This window comes from Lissotriton helveticus, chromosome 3_1 (assembly GCF_964261635.1).
Source record: "Lissotriton helveticus chromosome 3_1, aLisHel1.1, whole genome shotgun sequence".
In the NCBI taxonomy this organism is placed as follows: Eukaryota; Metazoa; Chordata; class Amphibia; order Caudata; family Salamandridae; genus Lissotriton; species Lissotriton helveticus.
Window position 1 is genome coordinate 1502330201 of NC_136061.1, and position 22358 is coordinate 1502352558.

Consider the following 22358-nt stretch of genomic DNA (forward strand, 5'->3'; position numbering starts at 1 on the left):
TTCACTCAGGATTTCTTCTAAGTGTCGATTTTTCAAAATTACAAATATTCCTTAAAAATTGTCTGAACTTCAAAAACGAATTTACTCACCTGCATTCAGGAGAGATCCCAGTGATGTATCTTTTAGCCCAGCACTGAACCTAAAAAGTAATTATAACCGTGATTTACTGTTAACCCATTTTTCCTCTATAGGAATACATTGCCTGTTTTTTTACCAGAAAAACTTCTAAGTGTCAACTTTCCAAACTTGCAAATATTCCTTAAAAATCGCCTGTATAACAAAATAATTTCTTTCAAGTGTTTACAGGAAATGCATGCACAGGGGCTGAATCCAGGATCCAGCCCTGAGTAAGAAAAACTTTCGTAAAGTAATTTAATTGCATTTACTTAAAAACTACCCTTTGAGCTGAATGTTATTTTGTGTTTAAACTTGTGTTGCATATTGCAACAACTGTAACTATTGCATTTAAAAGTCAACTGCTATTTGAAAGTATTCAATTAAACATCTCATTCTGAGACAGTATTTATGATACCTACTGTGGTTCTCAAATAAAGTAACGAATAGTTTCTTACCTGTCTGTGTAGTTTTGCAGCTTGATGATCTTTCTGGATTCACTATGCGGTGCATTATTCCGCGGTCTTGTGGTTGGGTCCGGATTCGTAGTCTTTTCTTTCTTTTTTTTCTTTCTTTTTTTTTGTAACCCAGGTGGGCGTCGACGTCCCACCTTTTGGTGTATTTCCGGTGACGTCGGCACGCTTCCTGCGGAAGCTCCCACCCTTGGGCGCCATCTTCGGATTCTTTTTTCTCGTGTTCGTTTTGTTACCGAAGTTATGGCAATGTTCAACTAAAGTATTTTCACCGCTTTAACCTTGAAGGTTTCTTTTTCCAAGTATTGTCTTTGTTTCAACCACCTTTTCTCTCCAGCCTCATCTTTCTGGCAGAGGTGGGTGGGTTCGCTAGTGAATCCAGAAAGATCATCAAGCTGCAAAACTACACCGACAGGTAAGAAACTATTCGTTGTGCAGCGTGAATCTTTCTGGATTCACTATGCTGTGCATAGACTTTGTAGCGGTTTCTCATGTTTGTGGCGGTTGGGTGGAAGATGAGCGTTGGTTATTGAATATGTGTTGAAGCACCCTTTGTCCGACTTGTGCTTCCTTGTTCATCTGTATATCCACACAGTAGTGCTTCGTGAACGTGTGCACTGAAGCCCATGTTGCCGCCAGGCATATGTCCTGAATTGGTGTGTTAGCTAGGAAGGCTATTGTAGCTCCTTTTTTCCTGGTAGAGTGGGCACGTGTCCCCTCTGCTAGTTCCTGCCCTGCCCGCTTGTGGCAGAACTGTATCTTTGTGCGATCCATCGCGCAATTGTTCCTTTAGTTACTGGTCTCCCCATGAAACTGTTAGCGAAGGACGCAAAGAACTGCTTTGTTTTCCTGTGTTCCTTCGTTCTCTCAATGTAGTGCATGACTGCCCTTCTGGCGTCCAGGGTGTGCAGTGCCCTTTCAGCTCTTATTGCTGGGTTTTGGAAGAAACTTGGTATTTGTATAGTCTGGTTCAAGTGGAACCTTGACACCACCTTTGGCATGAAGTGTGGGTCCGTTCTCATTACCACCCTATCGCTGTGTATCTGTATGTAGGGTTCCTGTAGCGTTGGTGCCTGCAGTTCGCTCACTCTGCGCAGTGAAGTGATTGCTACCAGGAAAGCTGTTTTCATAGTCAGCCTTTCTAGGGAGGCCTTGTGAATTGGTTCGAAAGGTTCCTTCATGAGTTCCGTTAGGACTAGGTTAAGGTTCCATGCAGGTGGTGGCACCCTCTTTGGCGGTGCGATCCTCTTTGCTCCCTCCAGGAATCTCTTAACGACCTGTGATGTGAAGAAACTCTTGCACGTTTCTCCTCTTGTGTAGGCGACTATCGCTGCCAAGTGAACCCTCAGAGAGGATGAGCTCAGATTTTTGTCGAGCAGATGCGTGAGGTACTTTAGCACTGTTGAGTCCTTCTTCATCTTATTGTGTAGCTTTTCCCTCCTGCACCACAGTGTAAATCTCTTCCATTTTGCTTCGTAGCACTTCCGTGTGCTGGGTCTTCATGCCTCCCGAAGTACCCTTCGGGTGCTTTCTGGCAGTTTCAAATGCGCAAACTCTATGTCCTCAGGAGCCACGCTACGAGGCTCAGGCTCTCTGGCTCCGAGCGCAGCACTTCTCCGTTTTGCATGGAGAGTAGGTCTTTTCTCCTCCCGAATCTGTGGGGTGCGTTCTGTCTCATCTCCATGATCTGCGAGTACCATGTCTGCCTGGCCCACTGCGGTGCGACCAGTATCAGGGTCATGTTGCTCGCTCTGCACTTGCTGAGTACCTTGTGTATCAGCAGTATCGGGGGAAAAACGTAAGCAAATGTCCTGGACCAGTCTATCCATAGGGCATTGCCCAGGGAGCCCTCCCCGGGCTGCCTAGATGCGAAGTTTTGGCATTTTGCATTCTGGCGTGTCGCAAATAGGTCTACAGACGGTGTCCCCCACCTGCTGAAGAGCCTCCTTGTCTCTTGTGCATTGAGTTCCCACTCATGGGATGCTGATGTCTGTCTGCTGAGCCAGTCTGCTTCTACATTGTCCTTCCCTGGCAGATGTATGGCTAGCAGGTCTATTTTGAGTGGTATGGCCCATCTCCATATCTCCTGCGCAAGTTTTGAGAGCGGGCTGATTGTGTCCCCCCCTGCTTGTTCATGTAAAACATCGCTGTTGTGTTGTCTGTCTGGATCAACACTCTCTGGTTGTACAGTTTTGTTTGGATGGCATTTAAGGCTAGGAAAACTGTCTTCAACTCCAGGTAATTGATGTGTCTGACCGCATCTGCTGGTGTCCACAGGCCTCTTACTTTGAGTTCCTCCATGTGAGCGCCCCATCCCTTCTGGGACGCGTCTGTGGTAATGGTCACTGTTGGCATTGGTGGTGTCAGAGGCTTCCCCCTTGTTATGTTCCCCATGTTCCACCATGTCATCTCTTTCTGCACTGCGTGCGTTACAACCACTAGATCCTCCCAACGACCTGTAGCTTGTGACCATTGATCCAGTAGCCATTCCTGTAAAGGTCTCATGTGGAGCCGTACGTTTGGCATTAGGTGTATGCATGATGCCATCATGCCCATGATTTTGCTCGCTGTTCTCACTGTCCGAGCTTGCCCCTTCTGGTAGAGCTGCGTCTCCCTCAAGAGCGCAATCGTTCTCTTCTCGCTGGGGAACACCTTGCTCTGTAGGGTGTCGATCTGTGCTCCAAGGAAGATTTTTATTTGTTCTGGTTCCAGGGAGGATTTTCCCCAATGGATGGAGATTCCTAAATTCATCAGTGTATTGGTCACTCTCTGTGCGTGCTGCTTGCACGTTTTGTATGAGCTTGCTTTGATCAGCCAGTCGTCCAGGTAAGGGTACACGTGTATCCCTTCCCTTCGTAGGTGTGCTGCGACTGTTGCGAGGCACTTTGTGAAAACCCTTGGTGCCGATTTGAGTCCGAACGCCAGGGTTGTGAACTGGTAGTGGTCTTCTCCTATGATGAATCCGAGGAGGTGCTTGTGGCCCCTGTTCATTGGGATGTGCAGGTAGGCATCCTTTAGGTCTATGGTGACCATGAAGTCCCCGCCTTGCAATTGAGGAAGTACCTCTTGTAGGGAGGTCATCTTGAACTTTTGCGTTCTTACAAACTTGTTTAAGAATCTTAGGTCCAGGATGGGTCTCATAGTTTCGTCCACCTTTGGTACCAGGAAGTATGTGGAGTATACGCCCTTGTTCCTTTCCCTTTAAGGTACTGGTTCTATGGCTTGTTTTTGCAGGAGCTCCTTTGCTTCCTCCCGAAGGAGCTCTAGGTCTTTTCTTGCTAGTGGCCTTCTTTTTGGTTTCCTGTCCGTTGGCTTTCCTTCCAACTCTATGCAGTACCCGTACTGTATGATGTGGAGTACCCATTTGTCTGATGTTATACTCTTCCACTCCCTGAAGTGGTGTTTCAGTCTTTCTCCCACTGGTCTTACATGAACGGAGGTGTCTAGTTTGTGTAACTTCTATCCGATGTGTTTGTGCTTCACCCTGGGAGTTTTTGCTCGGGTGGGCACATGGAGTTTTATTGAGTCACTTAGAGGCGGGTTGCTGTCCCCCTCTCTTATTCTGTCCACGTCCATTCCCTCTCCCGCGAAAGGACTGGCCTCTAGGTTGGTACTGCCAGGACTGCTTTTGCTGCCCCTAATGTGTCTGGGTGTCTGCTTGGTGGGTTTGTTGGAACGCCTGGTGTGATGTTCCTGGCTGGTTTCCTCCCTTCCCGTTAGGTCTTCGTGAGGGGGTGCCCCTTTTAGTATCTCTGAACTGCAGTGCCCCCATGGATCTTGCAGTTTCATTATCCTTCTTCAGTTGACTGAGCTTCTCGTCAACTGGTGCCCTGAACAGCGTTTCTCCGTTGAACGGTGTGTTGAGGATGCTGTGCTGCACCTCTGGCTTGAAGCCCGAAATTCTGAGCCAGGCTTGTCTTCTTTCCCTGATGCCCATCACATGAGCCTGCTGGAGGTGTCTGCTCCGTCCAGGGCAGTCTTGAGGCAAGAATTGGCTACATTCTTCCCTTCATCGACAAGGTTCTCCGCTCTTTGCTTGAATTCCTGTGGCATGTTCTTTATTAACTGGCCCAGCCCTTCCAGGATCTGGTATTGGTGTCTGTTGAGCAGTGCATTGGAATTCGCCATGCGCCAGTGCATTGTGGCATTCCGTTCAATTCTTCTCCCCACCAGGTCCATCCTCTTGCTTTCTTTGTCTGGAGGTGGCCAAGAAGTGGTAGACACATTGGCCCGATTTCTTGCTGTGGCTGCGATGATGGAGTCTGCTGAAACCCTCAATTTTTCGAGACTCGGGGTCTCTCAGTGCCTTAGGGGCCGTAGAGTCTCCTATCTTCTTTGGAGTCTTCGTAATATCGTTCTCTACGACCTTGTAGCCGTCGTGTTCGGCAGCGGCGTTGTCCTCCTCGTCTGATGATATCCACAGGTCTCGAAGGGACGGTGGCTGTCCCTTGCCCTGCCTGGTGGCGTGAAGACGGAGCAGGCGTTGCAGTCGTCGCCCGGTAGGCAAAGGTTGCAGACCGGGTGCTGGTCCTTCTGCGCGTACTTGTGGTGGCAGTTACGGCAGAATTTGAATGGAGTGTTGTCCATCTCATGCGTCCAGGGGGCCCCCCTGAGCTTGCACTCTCCGATGGACGTCGAAGTTCTTGAAGTTCTCGAAGTTCTCCTACTCCTTCGTCGTCCTCTTCGATGGTGTATTCTTTTGTAGTCTTCTCAATCTCTTTTCTTCCAAAAAGGTGCGTATTTTCTTCTTCTTTCTACAAAAATGTCTGGAGCCCTTTCGGGAACGATCCAGACCCAACCGCGGAAAAAAGAATCTGAAGATGGCGCCCAAGGGTGGGAGCTTCCGCAAGAAGCGTGCCGACGTCACCGGAAATACACCAAAAGGTGGGACGTCGACGCCCACCTGGGTTACAAAAAAAAAAAAAAAAAGAAGAAAGAAAAGACTACGAATCCGGACCCAACCGCGGAATAATGCACAGCATAGTGAATATAGAAAGATTCACGCTGCAAAACTGTATATTTTTATATACAAAACAATTGGCCTAGAGTTCAGTTCTTGAGTGTGTGAGACCGTTTGCTGACTGGGTGTGTACAACAAATGCTTTACACTGTCCTCTGATACTGCCTTACTGCAGTGTTTTCCAGTGATTTCCATACCTCAAAAAAACAGTGCTTTTCAGTGTTTACTCATTTTCGCGCCATAAAAAACAACTGAAACGGTGTTTTGCTGGTGTTTATGGAACGATTTGCTTTTATGATTGCTTTTTCAATTTTTCCTCAGAAACTGTATACTGCTCTACATTTCAGAAGCTTAATAAAGTCATGAAATACTTTCCATTGTCCTTTGAATCTACAGCTCAGATTTAACAAGCATTTGCAATGCAATGGGTCTCGCATTTATGTGAGCTTAAGCTATTGGCATTGTAAATGACAAAGCCTTTTATGTTTTAAAAACGAAAACAAAAAAAAGGCATTATTTTCAATGTGAATAGCTCAAACTTGTGTCAATGCAAGACCTATTACATTGTAAATGTTTGTTTAAAATGAAAGCGTGCATTGGTCACTCAACAAGTGTTTGTCAAATATACGTAGAGAACTTTTTTAAATGCTATAATGAAATTGCAATGTGACCGAAGGGGCACAGGCAAGTCAAAAAAATGGGGTTAAGAAAAAGACTTCCTCTAGCAAAAAAAAATAATAAGTATTTGGAGCTTTGTTGTTGCACTTGATTTTTTTCTGTCCAACAGTGATGGTAGCTTTTGCTCTTTTGACTGCTCTCCAAAAGGATTGTGTAGCAACTGCTGAAATGGAACGAGGTACTGTTAGGTGCACCATGTGCTGGGCTGCGTGCGTTGTGGACTCCAGGAACAGGTGGGCGGCTTGGGAAGGGATCAGTATGCTGGGGAGGAAGAGGCAGTGTATTACCATATTTGTTTACAGTTAATGCAGAGTTGCCATCACGCACACTTCGCTCCACCACCTAGGCTAAATTCATAGTGCCCAGGACTAGGCTGTCCGGTATGGGTGGTTTCTCCTTTGCTTACCTGGGCCCCCCTCTGTGGAATGCTCTTCCTCTACCACTCCGGAATGAAACCAGTTATACGCACTTTCGTAAGTTACTCAAAACCTGGTTGTTTAATCAGTAATTCCTTTCCTGCTCCTTCTCTGGCTTGGCGCCGGGAAACCCTTTTTGGGTAGCTGTTGTGCCCGATATAAATTTAAATAACATAACATACCGCACCATACTTTAGTAATATAATTGCGACAGTGTGCCCAAAAAATGCATCACCACCAGTTACATACTACGCCCTTACCACCCTCCTGAATAATTGTAACTCATTTGTGACACAGGTTCTTTGTGCTACCTTTTGATTTTTGTGCTACCTTTTGATTTTTTACATTCCTTATGATTTTAGTTATGCAACATTGATGGCAGCACCCGCACCTTGACAATTGTTCCAGCACACTACGTACGGCGTGTAAATATGGCACAGTAATCATGTCTTGTGAGTGCCCTGATTAGAGTCCTGTCAACAATCGGGTTGATTCCAGCTAATACCAGACTTCTGTGAACTGAAACAATATAGACAGACTAGCAAACAGGCCACTAGCATCAAACCCGCTCAACACTCACCTCTCACAGGGTAATTCTCGAACTTTCTAGAGTTGTCTGGAAGTTGGCACAAGAGCAGAAAGAGCATGGCATCGCTCCAATCTCCACTGGAATAAGTGTGTAACTATTCCTTGCACTGATGGGTACAGGGACAACGATGCCAACCATTTGGAGTATGTGTAAATGATCTTTCCAAGCCAAATGAAATATTCAAAGCTTGCAGCAGACCAGGAGTAGCAGCCAGCGAGGCCCTCGGAAAGCCAGGTAATTACCTTCAGATATGTTCATGGAAGCAACCACATTAAGGAGGAAAAGTGGCAAGGGGAAGAGATGGGGAAAAGAGAGCGGAGTGCGCGCCTCACTGAGTACAGATGGAAAGTCTCCGGAACTCTTCTGTAGAAAAGGAGGAAGAAAGGATAGCGAGATGGACAGCGGTGGTGGTGGGGGGGGGGGGGGGTGGGGGGGGGGGGTATAAGTGACCGAGGAAATTAGGTGATACTGGGAGAGGAAAGTGAAGAGGGGGGAGGAAATAAGGAGAATGCAAAAATAACTACGCAAAAGAGAAGAAGAAGGGAAGGAAAGAAGCAAAGGGGTCGTTAGAAATGAACTAGATTAAAAATGATCAATAGCAAGGAAAGTGACGAGGGATGTAAAGAAGAAAGAGTAGACTATGAAGCAGATTAGAGTGGCTCTGAAGCCTAAGGAAATTAAAGAATTAAACAAAGTTGTAAAAAGTAGATGAAAATTAATGATTATGGGGAGGTGGCAAGCAGCCCGAGGGGACAGAATGGAATGAAAAATATTCATACTTTGTGTTCGCATAGTTTTTCATGTAGTAATAATAGAAGATATTAATGCGCAAGCCTGTAATGTTTTACTAGTCCTGCTCAGATGGATGAAGGCCTGAGCCCGTCTTGTCAGATTTGAGCCCGAAGTGACTGCAGAGGGTACAAGGGTCTCTCACACAGCGCCGAGCGGTTAACTCGCTGAGCTATTTTACTGACTGAATGAATGTAAATAGGGAGTAAAGATAGAAGGAGGAGGAAAGCATGGCCGCTGGTGAAAGAACGCAGCAAACCCAGGAAGAGTAACGAGACGGTGTCCCAGTGAGGGGCCCTGCAGGCCTTCGTTCGCTCTGCACGACACCCCCTCAGCTTTGACGGGTGTCAGGTCTGTATGCTGCAGGCTCCAGCCGAGGCCCTGTGGTGGTTTCGTAGTAATAGTCGGGCCATCTATTGCGGGCAAACAGAGAGCAAGAGCAGAACCCTGTTAATTGCCCTCATCACTTCCTGTTCAAGGGGAGTGAAAACTCTGTCACGCAGCATCTCCCGTGATGAGGCCCCACTGTCATACCCTAAGGCCAGGGCGGAAGCTCCCACCACATGCTGTGACTGCTGGGGTTGGCCCATTGTCATTCTATTTGTGGCAATGGGCCACGATATTCTGTGCTGGGCTGCGTAGAGGCTGCAGCAGCCTTTTGAATTCAGATCAGGAGAGCCAGTCCGAACACCGATGGGGGGAAATAACTGCTCACATCAAGCCTCGGGCACTGGGCCTCAGGTACCGGCCGAATGCCTACCTTGCCAATCCGACGACCAAGGCTCATGTTTGGGTGGGCCTGGCCCACCCGGCCCACCTTCTAGAACCAGGCCTGCCCTTGATACCAATGTGCGGTGCCCGCCCCCACCCCCACCCCCAACCCCGTCGCCCACTCCTCTATTAACAGAGTTGTTGAGTAAATGGTCTTTTGAAAGCCCGGTGAAGTACTGCCGCTGCAGTAAAACAGCAGACCACAACAGCTCCTCTTCCCCCATGTGGGCCAGGCAGGCAGCCTGGTGTTACTCTGGCCCTTGGGCCATTCACACCTCGGCTTTCCATTTGCATAAGCAGTGTTTTTTCCCCTGACGCCTCCGTGCCAGACGCCCCAGGCAGGCCAATGGTTTGTATTACTGTGGCTCCATCAAGTGGACAAGAAACGCAACAACAATGAAAATCAGTCAGACTCGGTTTAAACCGGGTCAGCTGATTTTCATTCGGTAGTGTATTGTCCAGCATAGTCGGTTTAAACCGAATTCCGGACAGCCTAGTTATATCTAACTTTAGCCTCTGCCATACCTCTGGGGACACTGAACCTTACTTTGGTCCAGTATATACAGAGCCACTGCCTTACAGTAATGTTTTCCTATGGAGAAAGAAATATATATTGCATACAAGTATTTACAATCATATCTAGAAGCTCCCCTTTAGGACTTGAGGTGCTAGGCAGTCAAGGTCACTAGAACCACCAGCAGTTCGGGTTTACCTGCTCTGGAGTATCCTGGTGCAGATGTGCTGGATGAGTTGGTAGCCTTGCATGCTACAATGTAGGCAAAGGGATGGGGAGGACCTAGCAACAAGCTGCAGAGAGGGACTTAGGGACAAGTCCGGGAGTTCCAAAGAGTCCCTCAGTTTGTGAGGTTCCTGGCAGCAGTGAGGCACAGTCGGTGTTCATGGACCCGGCCAGGGACCTCGGGAGTAGAGGGATTTGGTTGGCTGGGCCAGTGCGTCAAAGGCACTCCTGGCCTCTGCGAAGCTGATATCCCTCATCGACTGGTCAGTCTTTGTGGTGCCACCTTCCAGATTGGATATCAAACAAGCTTTGGTTGCTGCAAGGGGTATGGTACTCAGGTATTGGTGCCGGGTGAGTCCTGTGGGTCCTTGCATCTCCAGTCTTGGTGGGAGACAGATGTGACCTCTGGGATTATGGTGGCCTCTGCCTGGGTGGCTGCTGCATCAGTCGACCAGGTGGTCAGCAGCTCGCTGAACCGGACGTTGCAATCAGTACCTGCACGCTGCACCTGCACACCTCTACTTCAAGGGAGATGCTGATGGCTTGGAGGAGTGCTGTCTTCTCTCCAAGGCTTTTGCAGGAAAAACAGCTGCAGGATGAGTTGGGTTGTCGCGATTGTCGGGACAGGAGCAGGCAGGGTTTGGTGCCAAAGTCCACCTGTAGTCTACAGTTCTTGCTTCTTCTGCTCTTTTTGGTCCTTCTTTTGTCAGGTGAATCTCCGTTCCAGTTGTCAGGTGCCACCAAAATACTGAATTTAGGGGTGTAAAGAGTAGTGAATGGTAGTAGCCAAAGGAAGGACTACTTACCCACTACCACTTACTAGGGACTTACAGGTGTGCCGAAGTGTGTGCCAATTGTGTTACAATTAGACCATTTGACCTTGTTTTTTGGAAAAGAGCGCTGGCACTGGGGCCTAGTTAGCAGGGACCCAGTACACATCAGTCAAAAAACATCAGTACCAGTAGCAAAATGTGGGGGTGACATTGACAAAAAGGGGAAATTTCCTACTGGAGGACACCAGGGAGAGAGCAAGATAATGTGGGATGTTTTCAGGAGAGAATCAGATGAGGGTGCAAGCACCACTGAGTGCAGGGAGTTTACAGGGGGAAAGTACACGGGGTAGACAGAAACATGGAGCTCTGAGTGGGGAGTGCTTTCCAGGGGAACATGCGCATGAGGGAGGGAGCAACACAGAGCAGAGGTAAGTGGAGTTTGGTGGGGGAAAAGAACATTAGGGAGATAGAAGCAGAGAGCATATTTTGAAGGGGGAAAGCAAATAAGAGAAAAAACAACCTAGAGCAGGGATTAAGATGGTGTTTGTAGGGGAGAGTGGTTGTCAAGGTGGCATGCATCACTTTAACTTTGTGTATGAACATTATGATCCCACTCAGGCGTCATAAGACGCATGGGAGTGAATAAATGTTTTTGGTGGGGCTGGATTGCAGGTACAGTGGTAATCCCTCAGGACACTGTGTGGCTCTCTTGTGAAGTTGGGCAGTAATCCAGGAAGAGTCACTGTACAAATGTTCCCCCCATGGTACCACGGCACTGTGCAAGTTGCCTCGGGGAAGCTTGCATAGTGCTGCCGTGCCATGGGGTGAAAGTGTGTGTGGAGGTACCATGGTAACAAAAAACAAAAAAAGAGACGAAATGGGTGCTAGGCACACACTTGGGAGATGGTATAGGGCCTGGCTGTGTTATGAACCCCAATTTACCCCAATATAGGCATAGGTAGTTGCACGACCCTTTACCTACATTTATCCTACCATTGTTATAAAAACGGGTCTGGCGCTGACCTTTTAGCTAGTTAGGTGCTGAATAAATGTTGTGTGGTTTTCTCCGAAATCTAACCTAATTTATTTTGTATGAGGAATCTCAGCACGTTTACCATCTTCTGCATAACAACTGTGTATAAGGGTCACCACTATCGTCATCCTTGGCCGAGATGCCCATAGTACACATCTAGGAAGAAACCCTGAGAGTAGCCTTTGGGTATATAAGCACCACATCTTTGCTGGGCAAACCAAAAGGGAAAGACTTCCATGCTGACACGAGACGCTGAGGTCCCTGCAAGCAGTCACTCCAGTATGCAGTGGTCTGACATCCCTCACGGGGTGTCCATCTTGAGACCAAGATGGGGTCCTTCATTCTCTCACATCAGGTAATGGGGTTGGCTCTATCCTAGGAGGATTCTTGGCTATACATATACATGCATGCTAGGTACACGTAGGTACATCTACTTAGGGTTTACATAGTGGGAGTATGCATTATTATGGTCATGTATCTATATGCCTGCATATATTCATTGATTTAGTACTAGGGTAGAATTCTAACTTTTCTTTACTCTGCTGGTGCTTATAAATGTATATATTGGTTTCTGCCTCATGTTTTTTGCAGCACACGTATTTTATACTAGAATGACTCTGGTTCAATAAACGCTTATTGAAAACGTCTCCACTGTTTAATTTGTATACGAGTGACCGAGCGAAAACTACTGTACTGTTTCCATGATCCCTGAGGGGTCAGGTTTGTCATGTTCGATAGTTGCCAGAAGGTATTCGCTCCTTGGTAAGAGGGACTCATAGTGGCAGTGTGAGCTAACTGGTCTACAGACTAACATATCCTTTGGGAGTGTCTGTAATCAGTCTGGACACCAATCCCTTGGTTTTTGTTGTATAAACACGCAAATCTTATATAGATTTGTAGAAACTACACAACAGCGTGCAACAGGAGTTGGTGCATGAGGGGTTGGCTGTTGGTCCAATTTAGAATATAATTTAAAAAAAACAAAATAATTAACTGTCAAAACCAAAGGTAAAAGTGACAGTGTAGTTAAGTTACATTCTAAGACTAATGTAAATTAACAACAAAAAAACAGAAATTCATTAAACAAAAGGTCATAAGCAGTGCATGATGGGCAGCGTATGGGTGGGCAAGTTCAATGTAGTTGACTAAAATAAAACTAGTATATTTTAAAGTGTAGGAGGCTGGCACTATGGTATGCCACTAGGTGGTTATAGCGTGCACAGAGTCCAGGGGTTCCCCTGAAGTGTACAGGGCACAATGTAAAACCCAAAGGGCAATATTGGTGGTACTGTGGGTGAGCAGCCTATGGCCTAACAGAGCAGTTAAGACATTTATTGCACACAAATGACCAATAACTGACACACGACTCAAAAAGGAGATCCACGCCAGTTTTAGAAAAATACGCCTATTTTTTACTTTATATTAAGACCAAGATCTTCCCAATAAGGCAAGAACATTTTTAAATAAAAAATACTTTTCACTTTGAAAAACTGCCTCCAATTTCTGAACAGTTTAATGTTATCTTATGGAAGAAAACAATAATGCAGTTAAACAAGTAAGTACACAAATTAACAGTTCCAGTCTTCTGGACCAAAGGTCGGCAAGGGGCAAGGGTAAGGTGAGTGCCAAAACGGCACCATCAGGGGCACAAGGGCGGTCGGGTGCAAAGGTCAAATCAAAATCGGAGTACTGCCCAATGCGTATCAATGGAGACTGGGGGTGCTGAGCGCCACAGTGCTTGCAGGTAGGTAAATTGGTTTAAAGGAGCAAGCTTTGGGGGTTAGAGCAAGCACAGGGACGGCCACAAAGCAGCACCAAGCACACAACACTAGTGGCACAGGTGCGACAAGGTGCAGGGTGCAAATTCGACATCGGGCGGCAAATTATTTTGAATGGAGACTTTGCTTTCCACAAACAGGCTGCAGGCGTTTCACGGGAGGTTGAAGGAGGGTGACCAGTGACAGCATAGGTAAGTAGAGATGTAGAGGATCATAGAGGTACCATCGATTGAGCTCACCAAGACCCAGGGGTTTCTTCTTATCGGAGCCGGACGTGGTCAGGGTGAGCCTCTGCATTCAGGCTTCAGGCGTCCTCTTGGAGTTCAAGAGGGGTACGGCAACAATGGACTTGAGGTCAGGTTCAGAACCTGTTCTGGATCGGTGGTCCACTTGGACAAGGGCCGGAGGCATCTGGTGCAGAGTGTGCAGGACTTGTATATCCACAGGGCACCAGAGTCCCATGTGTTGGATTCTTGGGGACAGAACAGCAGTCCTCTGGAGTTCTGTTCTTTTTCAAAGTTCAGGCAGTCTTCTCGGGTTTCTAGAAGTCGCCGGCTGCAAGACAGGCATAGCCTTCTCACAGGGTCTTTGAAGGTGGAGACAGGCAGGTAGGGCTGGGGCCAAGTCAGCCTTTGTCTTAAGGCTCCGCTGCACAGTGTCTTCTTTGTCTTTCTTCTTAGGTCGCAGGTAACAAACTTCGAGGCCTGAGGGAGCCTCATAAATAATATATTAAGTGGGTGTCTTAGGGGAGTTACAGGTAGGGCCAATGTGCACCTTACCTGGGGTGACTACACCCTTAATTATGCCACCCTCCCGTGGGAGAGGGCAAAGATCCAGCCCAGAATGGAGGAGTCCCCTCATCATCAAGATGAAGGAGATAGAAAAGTGTGCTTAACTTTGCCTCCTCCGCCTGAGGGGTGGAGTTGGCAAAGGTGGGCACACCTACGAGTCTTTCTAAGTTTTCCCACGCAAAGTGGGAGTGTAAAAATGGGGCTGCCATCTGCTGCTAGCAGCAGAGGCTGGGGGATCGCATTACAAAGGCAGCAGGCCTTGCAAGCTTCCCCTTCGAGCATTTGGGCCCATCCTGGGGGAGGAGGGGTTACAGCTCCGCCCAGGTTGTGCATTGTCTCTGGTTCCAAAGAGCATTGTCTCTGGTTCCAAAGAGCAGCGGCTCTTCACCCAGAGATCCAGAAACATGTGTGTGGCAGGCTGCTTAAATCCAGTCATTGACCACACCAGGGTCGGTAGGTTTTCAGGGTGCACCGCTGTGGTGCCCTCTGGGTACATGGTTCAATAAATCCAAGACTGGCATTAGTGTGGGTTTATTGAGAGGAGTAGTTTGGTACCAAACTATCCTGTGTTCAGTGAAGCCATCATGGTGTCGGGGATCTAGAGTTGTCGAGTTTCCAGCCCATGTACTCTCTATGGCTTCCCTGGCACTTCAATATTAAGGAATAGACCCTAATATTGTAGGGGCATATCTGCTCAAGCAGTTATGCCCACACCTGTGATATAGTACATCCTGCCTTAGGGCTGGTAAGGCCTGCTAGAGGGGGACTTATCTATATCCTAGGCGGTGCTAGCTGGCATGGCACACAGGCAGTGTGCCATGTCGACTTTGTCATGCATGCTGCAGTGGCAGTCTGCAGGGCCTAGGCGAGGGATCCCTAGGGGACCCTCTTCAGTACCAATGGCCTGAATACCATTTGCTAGGGACTTACAGGGGGCCTGAAGGGCCAATTGTGGGTTTCGTTTTAGGGAAGAAGCACTGGCACAGGTGACCTGGTTGTCAGGGACCCTGTGCACTACAATCGAAACCAAATCAAAACCAGGCAGGGGTTAACCATGTCAAAGGAGACACTTTCTTGCAAAGTGGTTTGGGGGTTTAAGCTTAGCTCATGTCTGATTCCAATACTTAACTATAATAACATTACTTCAACTGTTATTATTCTTTTAATATATATAAGTATCATACTGTTTATTTATTAATAACAGTTCCGAGATCTATATCACTACTGATATCTACGTTGTTATATATTCTAAATAGCATTTGCTTTCAGTAGTGTCTGACATTTGATCTAATTTCCATAACACAGCTCCTCCACTTGGAAAGGAATGTAAGGAGGGTTACAGCATTATATAAACTACTAAGTCAAAAAAGAAGTTATGTGGCTTAGCTCCTATCATCACAAATGAATTGAAATGAAATGAAATGAAAACAAATTTATATAGCGCTACTAAGCCCAAAGGGCATCAAGGCGCCTAACCAAAAACTAGCTGGAGCAAATATGCTCTATTACTGGTAGGCCTTGATGAAAAACCAAGTTTTGAGCGCTTTTTTAAAAAGGGACAGGGATGGTTGGGCTTTAATCTCCAATGGGAGTGAGTTCCACAACCTTGGGGCAACGATAGAGAATGCTCTGCTGCCCCAGCGGACCTTCCTAACCCGAGGAACCATCAACAGATTCATCTCCGATGATCTGAGGGTTCTGCTGGGCACATGGCGGGTTAGCAGGGGGCCCAGGGGGCTTGGAGAATCAGCCGCGAGAGCTCTAAAGGCCAAGCACAAGATCTTAAAAGAGATCCTCTGTTGTATAGGAAGCCAATGTAGGCTCTTTCTGGCCAATGTAGCGGAGGATGGATTAGGTAGGGCTAGAACAAAACGCGCGGCCGCGTTCTGAACAACCTGAAGGCGCTGAATGAGTCCCTTGTTGGAGTCTGCATAAAGAGCATTGCAGTAATCCAACCTGGAACCCACTAATGCAACCACTGTCTGCTTACGTGCTTGGGGAGAGAGATAGTGCACTATTCTTTTAAGAATCTTGATGACTCCCCAGCAAGTGGCCACTGTTCGATTGACCTGTAGAGTCATGGACAGAGATGTGTCAAATATAACGCCAAGATTGGGAGGGAGATGGACACGTTCCCAAAGATGAAGGCCACCACTCACTAGACCAGATATCCTGGTCCTTGCCAAAGACCAGGATCTCAGTTTTATCGCCGTTCAACTTTAGGGAGTTTTGTATCATCCAGTCCGAGACTGTCTGCATACAAGTCCTAAAGTTGACGGCAGAAGTGGTAGCAGAATGGGCCAGGGACACCATGATTTGAGTGTCATCGGCGTATGACAACCTCCATCCCCTGCGATTTTACTAGCCTGGCAAGGGGAGCCACATAGATGTTGAATAGGGTCGGACTCAAGGCCGACCCCTGTGGCACCCCATACTGCAAGGATTTAGCAGGGGAGAGGAACTCTCCGAGCATGACTCTCTGCTCTCTCAGATGTAGAAAAGAGTGCAGAAGGCTCAAGGCCGAGCCCGCAATCCCTGCCTCCCTCAAACGCGATGTTAGCGTAGAGGGAGACAGGGTATCAAACGCTGCTGTGAGGTCAAGTAATACCAACACAGTGGTTTGGCCCACATCCACCTTCATACGGATGTTATTCACAACCATAGTCAGTGCAGATTCAGTACTATGGGCCTTTCTGAATCCATGCTGGGAGCTATCTAAGAACCCAGAGGAATCCAGAAAGGTAGATAGGTGTACGTTCAGGTGTGATTCAAGCATTTTTGCGGGGGCGGGTAACAAGGAAATGGGCCTAAAATTCTTAAGCTGTTCTGGGTCCAAGGTGGGTTTCTTCAGGAGGGGCTTCACTATTGCCCTTTTCCACACCAAAGGGAAGGTACCTTGGGCCATGGCCCCATTCATTACTTCAAGAAGAGGCGGCAGAAGCGTGTGCCTACAGTCTTTGAGAGTCTTCAAAGGACAAGGGTCCAGAGGTGAGGACGACTTTGTCCGATCCAACAGGAGATCAAGCCCCTCAAGGGAGAGTGGCGGGAAATGAGAGAAGATCCTGGTGGGGTCTCTTGACCAAAATTCTAGATTAGCTAGGGTTTGAGAGGAAGAGTCCCCCAAGGTTTTCCTCTGCAATTCCAGGGCAACATATATATCCTGGATCTTTTTATGAAAAAACTCGGAGATATTGTTGCACAGCTCCTGCGAGCCCACCACCGGATCAGGCATTTGGAGGGAACAGAGAGAATCCACGATTTTAAAAAGTTCTCTGGACGAGGTCAAGGAAGTAGTAAGGTTTGAAAAGAACTCCTGTTTTTCCTTGATTACACTGGCCTTATATTCTCTCAACAGGCGCTTATGTGCATCTCTTTCTATGGGGTCCCATGCCTTCCTCCATCTCCTCTCCTGTCTTCTACAACTCTGTCTCAAAAGTCTCAACGGCTCTGAGAACCAGGGGGCAGAAGGTTTACGCCATGCTGAGTATCGATAAGATGCAGGGGCTAGTTCGTCGACAGCTTTGGCGATGGAGTGGGCAAGCACTTGGGCGGCTTCGTCAGCTTCTCTCAACAAAGAGTGATCGCTGATCTTTATATATGGAGCATGGGCTTCGTTGGTAATATTCTTATAACACCTTTTTGGGTCTCTAGTTGCAGCCGTCAGAACCTGCAGCTCTGCCAGGCCAGATGCCAGTTCAAGGGGTACTGCCAAGTGGTCTGACCAGACTAAAGGCACCGGAAGACCAACTGAAAGTCTCGGGTCATTAGTGAACACAGCATCTAAGATGTGACCCGCCCGATGAGTGGGACTGTTAACCAATTGGGTACAACCACAATCTCCGAGTGAGTCCACCAGCATAGCGCTGTCAGTGTCCCCCAGATTATCCAAATGGAAATTCAAGTCCCCCAATATAGTAAGGTGGGGTTTGCCAAAATAAGGTTCAAGAATCCTCAGCAAATCACCACTAAAATTGGCTCTCGGGCCAGGTGGCCGGTAGATAAGAATACCCGTGAAGGAGAACGAGGGAGCACATAGAATGGAAAAATACAATGCCTCAAAAGGATCCGAGGCCTCAGACAGAGCTTTAATAGTACAGGGCAGAGAGGCTTTACATAAAATAGCTAGCCCCCCCCCTCTGCGTTTAAATCTAGCCTGCCTCAACAGTTTAAAGCCCTCAGGAATGGCCAGAAGTAGATCATGGCCTGACGACTCAGAAGCCCACGTTTCCGTCACAAACATCCAGTCGGGTTGTCTGTTCGACACGAACTCGTGAAAGGCAATGTTATTTTTAACGAGAGACCTAGCATTAATCAAAAAACCCTTCCTGGAAGGAATGGCCCCAGGTAACGCCGGCAGTTTCTGAGAACTACTCTCACGGGTAGCTGGTTGCAAAAGAGCCGATTTACAGGTGTGGCAAAATGAAGAGTGTAATATACCCTCCGGAGAGAATCTATGATGACAAGGCAGAGAAGATGGTTTAAGAGCCAATAACTCCCAGAAGGTATAACTACAGGTTACCTGTGGAAGATGACGAGGGGGTCCGGCGTCCAGCCCGTCCTCAGCGCGGACGGGCGCTGACGGGCGCTGACGGGCGCTGACGGGCGCTGACGGGCGCAGACGGGCGCAGACGGGCGCAGACGGGCGCAGACGGGCGCAGACGGGCTTGACTCTGGCAGTGATCCGGCATTCCCGCTGCGCGTAACCGCTGCGCGTCAACATGACTTCCTTAAGAGGAGGTCGAGCGTCCTTGGGCGCTAGAGCGTGTACTACACGCCCGGCGTCCTTCCCTCACCTAATATGGCCGCCAAACTGCACAACTGCCGAGAGGTAGAAACAAAAGGACCCAGGACCCGCAAAACGCGGGTTATGATTGATACAAAACAATAACCTGTCCAGCCACTGTGTAGACCTACTTGATTTGGCTTAGTTTTGTTGAAATGCTACAGTACACTTGAGAAAGGTATCAGCAGAAAGTTACAGAAATACGACGATTACTGAGCCAGTTAAGTGTTAATTAAGAGTAGGGAAAAATTGCTGCTTACTATTGAAGGGTGAGGGGCTTGGAAAAAGAAGTGATATCAAAGGGAAGGGATATGGCATGAGAATGATCCTCAAATGCCTTTACCTTGATCTTGGGGAGGAAACCAATTCGACCACGTTTCTGCTCCAGGTTCCGTGGCTCTTTCACCTTTACCCCCAGGTGCTTCATATATGTGAGAATCACATACTGTACGGCAGAACTGTGAAATACAGAACAGACAGGGTTACACATACACATCAAACACACACACACACACACACCCACCCACACACACGCACACACACACACACACACACACGAGGAAGATGCGAACATCCACTGTCAATAAGCCCTGTGGGATACAGACACCAGAGATAGGATTCACATGTCTTAAGGAAAAACTGTGATATGCAAGAACCATGGAATTAAAAGCACACACTGTGGAAAATAATGGGGGCCAAGGTTGTGGCATAGAGTAGTAGAATACAAATTTAGTGTGATGACAAAAACGGAAACAAACACAAGATGTCAGCATAACAGCAGAGTTGAAACAACCAAACACCGTGGAATCCCAAAAACAGGGGAAAAGAAAGGTACTTATCAAAAACGTTTGAATTCAGTGAGTAACCATTTCTATCGGAAACAATGTAGATTTATTCATTTTAATGAACTAGCTCTTTCATGGCAGCAGCCATTCTATAGGAAGCTGTCTCTGTGTATGGTATACAACTAAGTGGTTAGACATTGCACAGAGTTCAGAGATTCCCCCAGAAGTGTACAGGGCTCAATGTAAACCCAAAGTTCTCCTTTTGTGGTAGTGTGGGCGAGCAGCCTTAGGCCAAGCACAGAGGAGTGTAAGACGTTTATTGCACATTCACTGAAGATTAACTGACACACGACTCAAAAAGGAGATCCACGCCAATTTTTGAAAAGTAAGCGGTTATTGAGTTTTATTTTAAGGACAAAGATCTTTGCAAGAAGGTAAGAACAGTCGACACAGTACAATATTAAAACAGTGCAATGTTATACTTTGGGAGGAAAACAACAAAATGTAAGTACCCAACTTACAGTTTCAGTCTCCGGGGTTTTAGATCAGCAGAGGGCAAGGTTCAGGTAAACACAAAGTCTGCATCACCAGCGGCACATGGGTGGCCGGGTGCAGAGGTCAAATTCACAGATTGGCCCAATGCATAGGTAGGTAATTCGGTTGCAGGGGCCATCCTTGGAGGGGGGTTAGAGCAAGCACAGGGGGGGGTCACAAGACAGCACCAAACATACACCCTCAGCGGCACAGGGGCGGCTGGGTGCAGGGTGCAAAAACAGCGTTGGGTGCCCAACACTTTTCAAAGAGGAATCTTGGTTTAACTAACAGGCTGCAGGTGTCAAACAAGAGGCTGCACAGAGGAAGACAGCAACAGCAGAGGTAAGTTGAGGTGTTGAGGGTCATGGGAACACAGTCTGTTCAGCTCACCAAGGCTCACGGGCTTCGGGTGCAGAGCTGTCCTTTGACATCAGGTTCTTCTCACCAGAGTTGCAGGCATCATTATGGAGTCCAGAAGTTGTCAGCCAATGCTGACTTAAGGTCAGGATCGGTGGGGAATCTATTCTGGATCAGATGGCCACCTGGACATGGGCCGGAAGCATAGAGTGCAGAGTGTGCAGGGCTCATGGTCTCGGAGTGCAACGGAGTTCTTTGTGTAGATTTCTTGGGGACAGATCGGCTGTCCTCAGGAGTTCTAGTCTTTATCAAAGATGAGGCAGTCTTCCTTGGGTTCTGGAAGTCACTGGCTGCAGGACAGGTGTTGTCTTCTTTTGCAGCGTCTTTGGAGCTGGAGACAGGCCGGTAGGGCTGGGGCCAAGTCAGTAGCCATCTTCAGGCTTCGCTGCACGACGTCTTCTTAATCCTTCTTTTAAGGTCAGCAGGAGTTTTCAGGTCTGGGGGAGCCACCTAAATACTAAATGTATGAGCATTTTAAGTTATTGACAGGTAGGTTCATTGGGCACCTTACCTGGGGGGGGGCTACAACCTTAATTATGCCACCCTCCTGTGGGAGGGGGCATAGTCCTAGCCCTGATTGGAGGGGTCTCCCAATCTTCAAGACTGAAAGATGGGCTTCACCTCACCTGCCCCACCTTAGAGGTGCAGTTGGCAGCGGTGGGCACACCTCCTATGCTTCCTAGGTTTTCATAAAGGTTTTCCCCGCCAAAAGTGGGCGTGAAAAACAGGGGCTGCCATCTGCTGCTAGCAGCAGGGGGATGCATTACAAAGGAGGCAGGTCTTTGAAGCTTCCCTCTTGAACACTGTGCCCATCCTGGGGGAGGATGGAAGAAGGGGAGACACCTCCGCCCAGGATATGCTTTGTCTCTGGTCCCAGAGAGCAGGGGCTCTCGACCCAGGGGTCCCAAAACAAGTCTGGTGGTGGCAGGCTGCCTAAAGCCAGTCTGTGACCACACCAGGGTCAGTAGGTTTTCAGGGGGCACCTCTGAGGTGCCCTCTGAGGACATGTTTCAATAAATCCCACACTGGCATCAGTGTGGGTTTATTGAAAGGATTAGTTTGGTACCAAACACTCCTGGGTTCAGAAAACCCATCATGGTGCTGGGGGACGTGAGTTGTCAACCTCTCAACCCAGGTACTCTGTATGGCTTCCCAGGAACTGATAATATCTAATAATGTACTTACATATTGTAGGGGCCTATCTGATCATGCAGATATGCCCACACCTGTGGTATAGAGCACCCTGCCTTAGGGCTGTAAGGCCAGCTGGAGGGGTGACTTAACTATACCGTAGGCATTGTCATTTGGCATGACACACAAGCAGTGTGCCATGTTGAGTTTGTCGTTTTGTCCGCACCAGGCCAGGCATGCTGCAATGGCAGTCTGCTTGGCCTAGGCGAGGAGTCCCCTGGGGACCCTCTTCAGTCCCAATGCATAGGTACCATATACTAGGGACTTACAGGGGACACGGAGGGTCAATTGTGGAATAGTTTTAGCGAGGAAGCACTGGCACAGGGGATCTGGTTGCAGGGTCCCTGTGCACTACTGTCAAAAGCACATCAATTTCCAGGCCAAAAGTGGGGACTAACCATGTCAAAAGTGGCACTTTCTCACACATTCAATAAAAACAATTCCAGTACTGAGGACAATAGCTCTTGTGGTCTACTGGAGCCCAATTGGGAGGATTATCAGGGATGACAAAATTAGCATCGTAAAAATTGTCATACTTTTATATCAACCCTCATGTCAGCATACAAGAGGATCAGGGAGCACCAGTAACATAGCAATGTAATATGCAACTTATAGAGGAATGATTAAGAAGAAAGGTAACAAAAACAATGATAAAATGCACACTTATATTGTTACATTACACTGTTTTACAATTTTTCAAGACACAAGGAGAGGGACTTAATTGCACAGAAACCCTTTGTGGTG

General features: G+C 47.8%; 1 protein-coding gene across 3 annotated transcripts in view; it reads right to left on the reverse strand.

Moving 5' to 3' along the window:
- ARHGEF12 (Rho guanine nucleotide exchange factor 12) overlaps positions 1 to 22358 on the reverse strand; it is a 926126-nt gene that overhangs the window by 526700 nt on the left and 377068 nt on the right. For all 3 annotated transcript variants that reach the window (XM_078682163.1, XM_078682161.1, XM_078682160.1), the window contains one exon: positions 19031 to 19145. In XM_078682163.1, coding sequence (XP_078538289.1) covers positions 19031 to 19145 — 115 coding nt within the window. The remainder of the gene's footprint in view (positions 1 to 19030; positions 19146 to 22358) is intronic.